General features: G+C 39.3%; 1 protein-coding gene across 1 annotated transcript in view; it reads right to left on the bottom strand.

The window, feature by feature from the left end:
• Positions 1-260: 260 nt before the first annotated feature.
• Positions 261-6,101, bottom strand: part of LOC103188147 (uncharacterized protein KIAA0232-like) — a 30,019-nt gene continuing 24,178 nt past the window's right edge. Inside the window, exons 5-7 of the mRNA XM_007908008.2 lie at positions 5,235-5,346; positions 4,601-4,671; positions 261-3,105 (exon numbers count right to left, since the gene is read on the bottom strand). Of these exons, the coding sequence (XP_007906199.2) occupies positions 3,037-3,105; positions 4,601-4,671; positions 5,235-5,346 (252 nt within the window). The 3' untranslated portion in view covers positions 261-3,036. The remainder of the gene's footprint in view (positions 3,106-4,600; positions 4,672-5,234; positions 5,347-6,101) is intronic.

Genomic DNA, 6,101 nt, shown 5'->3' with positions numbered 1-6,101 from the left:
TGACAGGCTATGTATGTGGGATTTAGCTGGTTGAATTTCAGCAATAATCTGAGCCTTAAATATTGATCATTATACCATTATACTGCTCACTCCCTCACAAACATGAACCATGTAAGCATGTGTTAATTGAGCATCACGGGTTGTAAAATATGTGGATTTATTATAATGAACTTTTGCCCATTATGTTGATTCCCATTTCTGTATTGCTATAGGAACAATGGTAGATTCTTCACAACAAAAAATGAAGACAACCGCAACTGTTTGCATTATTTAACACTTTTGATTTTATTTGGGTTATGCAAAATGTTGACAAACAATGTCCGATAAAAATACATTGAAAATTAAAATGATAATAGAAGAAAACCAGCCCCATGCCTTAAAGATATAAAAATCAATCAGATTATGCATTTGTAATAATGATGCTACTTGATGCAGAATCCATGACTATGATATTCTTTCAGCACAACGTTACAAAACAAATTTCAGAAAGCAACTTTTTGGCAAAGACAGTTCTTTAGTTGGAGCATTTGAAAGAAATGCGGTGGAAGGAAGTGAGCTTGGACAGGCCCAATGGCCTTTTGTTCATTCCGTGCCTCTACGTTCTTAGAAAACCAAATTGAGGACCATATTTGAAGACTTTTATTGAGCAACTTACAAAGAACACATCTCTCCCTCTCTCATCAACTAAGAGTATGAATGCGTCTGAAAACTAATCTTGGGTCATGATTACAGAGATCCATATTGTAATCTTCCTGCACAGATTCATCTACTTCCAACGTGCACGGAGCATTGATAAATGCCCTTGCCTATTCTCATACCAGATTTAAAAAGTAAGACTAGTTTGGCTCAAAATTTTATCCATTGTGGATACTGTATTCAGGGAAATCTTGCCCCCCATCAAATTGAATCCAAAAATTGGTCAGTAATAGTATCTAATAAATTTCAAAACTTTCACCAGGACATTTTATAAAGTAATGAAGCACGGTTGTTATTAAGTTCTTGGCTAGCTCTTACCTTTACACAATCAAATATTTGTAAAAATGTATAAATAACAGCTACTAATACTGTAAAATACTAATCATATTAAGTGTAACTCACCCAAGCCATACAGGAAGACTTCCTGGATCCAAACAGATCTATCCTGATCTCAGCCAGGGCATTGGAGGTTGTGTAGCAATTGGTTTCAGAGAGCCCCTGGCTTGGAGAGGGGGAAAAAAATCACAAGTACAATCCAGGGTTGCTGCTCCTAAATGGAGTCCAATGCCCCCCCCCACAAGTATGTGGACATGGGGGCAAGAAGAGTGTTCATCTATGCGCTATGATGCCTCATCGTTTCAACTATAGTCAAGTTGCCTACTGAGGTGGTCAGTCTCACACATGACCAGACACCAATGTAAGTCATGCATTCCAGTGCTTGGGACGACCAACCCCTCCCCCCAATGTGAAAGGCGCTACATAAATGCAATTGATGTTGTATTCAGGGAGAAAAATTATAAATATGCAGTTTACCCGCTCCACGGCATTACCGCCAAACATGCAGGCTTTAATCCCAGACAACACAAAACATTTCATGAAAATTTAAAATGAAAAAAAGGCACTAGCAACTGTCACTGAATATGGTTCAATTAAACTAAACCAAACCAGGAGGAAAAAAGGCCCTTCTATACCCTTGAACCATGCACAATTACTGGTTTACGCTCGTGTCTAAAATGGTCCTTGGACAAGCCACCTGTCTTGCGAAGCAGATAAGCACCATTTATACTTTATCAAATAAAAACAAGTAGAGGTGCTGGTCATCTAGAATACACACAACTGGACAGATAGGCAGCCCCTATTATAAATTGCAGTAACTCACGTTATTTGATCTAATTAGCAAGGTACAATCTCATTTTCCCCTCACATAATTATTTAAGTCAAATCATTTAGCGTTTCTGCTAAAATTAACGCTACAAATATAATCGAAATCTCACTGTTTGAGTCGACTGCGGAACCAATTTCAAATGGGCAATAGGACTTCAGTTTACAAAATATTCCCAATTTTGACCCTTTAAATTTAAGATCAGTAAAAACACGTGTGAGTGAAGCTACCATTTGCACTCTATAGATAGGCTCATGGCATAATTACAAGTTTAAAAATGCTTTTCAAAAAAAAATCTACGATTTTCAAATGACTATCACGAAAATTAAAGTGAAGCGTTTTCACCTTGTCAGTCACAGATATAAAAAGGAACACATTACTCAAATGTAACCTGGTTAAAATGACAGACGACGCCACGCCATAACACACCCTTTTAAAAACACTAATGCAAAGAAAACATTTTCAGGGTTTTACACTCTTAAGAGCAGGACTAAAGGAGGATTAAGTAAGCACTCTACCCGTTCACTATTTATTTTAGTAGCGGAATATATAAAGGATAACATACGTGCGACATTGCAATGTGAAAGTTTTTGAAGGAATTGTGAAAGACCCACAAATCAATCGCCGTAAGTCAGAGCGATTTTTTTTATATAACTACTGCAGCAATAATGCTGAGACATACCACTTGCCCGGTCGACGGACTCTGGAGCCGGGTGGTTAGTGGCTTATCAGATTGGGTTTTGCTCTGGCTAATAACTGCATTTTCTCTCAGCACATGGATCCATCACAGCTCCTGCAGAACAAAGCTCAGCCACATCTACTTCCCATAAATGTTAGCGTCAGCCAGTTTTGAATAAGCGCTAGTAAAACAAATCACAGGGCTGAGGAATGCCGGACACAGTTGTGACAGACGATCTGATGAACCCTTGTAGATGGTCAAACTGATCAGGAACTGCCAACCGCCACAGGTTCCTCAATAGACAACAAATTAGTGTTTATTTTTAGCTATTACCACATTGATCTGAAGATGCCGTGAGAAGGCAAGGCAACATTGTAGAGTTATGAGGTTGATTTTTTCCCATTGATGAACCGTTCACTTTAGTGGAAGTTGTTCTGTCTGGTGAGGGCAAATGAACGGAATGGCAACTTTGTACAAGCAGGATGGCTTCTGTGTAGCCTTACGTTTTATATTCCTCCGTACTTCTATACATTTTGTGGTCTGTGTCGCGGTCTTCTGGTTTCGAATGCTGCAAGAAATATAGAAGCACTCAGACTCTCCGATGCAGAAAAACAATTCTATGAATTCCTCGCACCCCAGAGCTCACCTGGGGTTATTTATGTTGTCACTGCAAAGTGTTTGGGTTTCAGCCATGAACTACAAAATACAGTCATAACATGTTATTGTAAATTGTGTGAAGTGCTTTGAGACGCCATCTCGACATGAAAGGAGCCGTATCAAATGCCAGGATTATTATGGCTTCAGTGAAAGAACATCTTCAATCTCCCCTTCCCTGCATGCACCTTACCATTGCATCTTTCAAGCACTTTGAGATGTTTATTTACATGTAAGTTGGTGTTGCTAAGTCATGAAGAGGGGAAGCCAACAAAGCTATTTTTATTAAGCATTCCAGCTCTCAGTACACATTAAGCTTAAGAACAGAAAATTCCAAATGTGTTTAAATTGGGATCTTCAATCTTGTATTCTATATTTTGCAGCCCACTCCCACACACACAAAAACTTCCACATAGCACACTTAAAATTAAACAGTGTAACAGTTCTTAGTCATCTTTGCTTTTATATCGATCAAATATTTGAACGTTTTCCTCCAACTAAATTTTCTCCCTGCTCTGAAGGTAGTGATGTCAGGCTGCAATGGGTTGTGGTTGTGCTCTGGTATGTCACCCACATGAAACCAAATACAACAACAACTTGGATTTATATAACTCCCTCCATGCCGGATGGCGTCTCAGAACGCTTCACAATAACGGATCCCAGAACTGAGTCGGGGGAGGGGGAAGAAGGTGACCAAAGGCACGGTCGAAAAGAAAGGTCTTTCGCCGAGACCTGAAAGTAGGAAGAGAGGGGAGGAGGCGAAGGGAGTGAAGAAGGGAGTTCCAGAGCATCTTCCAGTTCCAAATATAGCGAGGGTTGCAGGTTACTAGTTTGTGGAGGGCATCGGAGCAGAGACTGACCCTACTCGCACTATATATATGCACACACGTGAGCTTTCCAGCAGGGGTCACTGGATGACAAGCAACAGAAAAGCAGGCTCCCCAACTCCACCATACACACTCCAAAGCTGAGGGATACTGAGCTCAACTTCACCAACTCTCCTGATAAGAGTCAACGTAGTACTGATGGGAGAGCAAACTGGCATCTTCTTGGTGTCTATAGTAATAGCTTCATAATAATACGTACATTTGATTTAGCACCTTATCATGCCATCGACATGCCTTAAAGCACTTCAAAGGATTTTTACTTTATTTACAGGCTTAAGGCAATGAATGGCTCTACCGACAGCCATTGTAAGACCTCAAAAAACGACAATTTAAACAAAACTAGTCACTTTTTTTGATTAAGAGTTCACTGACATTTTATTTACTCCTGTTACAGTGAACTGTTATATTGTGCCAAGCAAGATAAGCTGTGGTTTCAACAATCACTTCTGGAATCAACGCTACGACATTAAGATTTAAAGCACTGAGAGGGAAATGCTCTTTCTAAAATAACGTAAGGCTTACCTCTGGCTCTTCTTGATGTTTGGCATCCGAGCATGCTACTCGATTACTGGACGTTCTGCTGCATACACAATCTGCATTGCAACAAATAAACTTATGTTTAAACAGTGGCATTTTAAGCAAATTAATGGAACAGTTTGTGTGAACAACAGAGGGCAATTTTGGACAGAGATCTATGAACATGCAAAACTCAAAAGTAAGAAGAGGTAACTGCCTTTGATTAAAAACAAACCATAGTGTTACCCACATGTCTGAACAGGAGTGTTAAGACTTTACAGCTAGCAAAATACACAAGTGGTGTCCATTTATAGAATAAAAGCATGTGTCAAGCAGTGTCAAATACTTTGGGACGTGAAAGGCACTGTATAAATGTAAAAGTATATTGTATTTTAAAACACTAAACCACATAACCATATTACACCAATTGGACACAGAGCTCATCAAAGTGAAATTGGTCTTAAAGTAGGGAGAAGGGGAAGGTGACCATAAGCGGTCGAAGAAGTGGGTCTTTGGGTAGGATTTAAAGATAGATAAAGAGGGTGAAGCATTGAACCACCAGGACTTCTGCATTGACAGCCCTCAAGATGTACATATTGAAATACAAAATAGATACCACCAATTTCAAAGATGCACCAACCTGCATTTTCTGAAAAGGTCGAGGCTGACCTCTCCTGGTTGTTTATGACCTGGCAGCTTGAGCCTTTGGGACAATCGTTCTCCTTGTGGCTCCTTGCTTGGGCTGGGGAAATCTGCGTAAAATAGATTGATACTTTTTTGGAACTGGAGATAATCTGCAATTAACACAACAACTTGCATTTATATATTTATGACATAAATCAAGAAATATTCAATTAAGAAACATTTATTTTGTTAGCCCACAACAACGACTTGCATTTATATAGCGCCCTTCATGCGGGTAGCATCCCGGCCAACCAACAATGCCACGAATCAAGAAATATTCATGAAGAAACATTTACTTTGTTGGTCACCACTTACCTAGATATTTCTCAGTTTATGGAGTAAATAAGCTACACATTGGGTCTAAATCTCCTTCTAGTCATTTGTAGCTAACTGTGAATACAAAAAATACAGCAGGATATCTCTGCTCCTCTACGTATCTGACACTATGAGTAACAGAAACTTGAGCAGTTTTACAACAACTTGCATTGTTTATGGCTATTTCTTAAACTTATATACTAAGGATGAGGAAATATCCCAAATGATTCTGATAACAATTCTGAGGTAAAGTGTCATAGACTGGACTCCAGTTCCTGGCAATGAATGTATGACAGTCCACACCCTCTCTGACACTTTATATTGACCATGCCATGCCAGATCAGAACCAAAGACAGAACACATCACGTGGAAAGATGCAACACACATTACTTCACATGCGACAATTGTCCTTGATTCTTCACAAAGAAACTAAATACTTCCCTTTCCACGTAGTGTGTACATTACTGTATATTAGATACCAAAACGACATCCTGCATACAAATCCCCA

Source organism: Callorhinchus milii, unplaced genomic scaffold (assembly GCF_018977255.1).
Source record: "Callorhinchus milii isolate IMCB2004 unplaced genomic scaffold, IMCB_Cmil_1.0 Scaffold13, whole genome shotgun sequence".
NCBI classification, from domain to species: domain Eukaryota; kingdom Metazoa; phylum Chordata; class Chondrichthyes; order Chimaeriformes; family Callorhinchidae; genus Callorhinchus; species Callorhinchus milii.
Note: the sequence above shows the minus strand (reverse complement) of the source record. Positions and strands in the feature narration are given on the sequence as shown.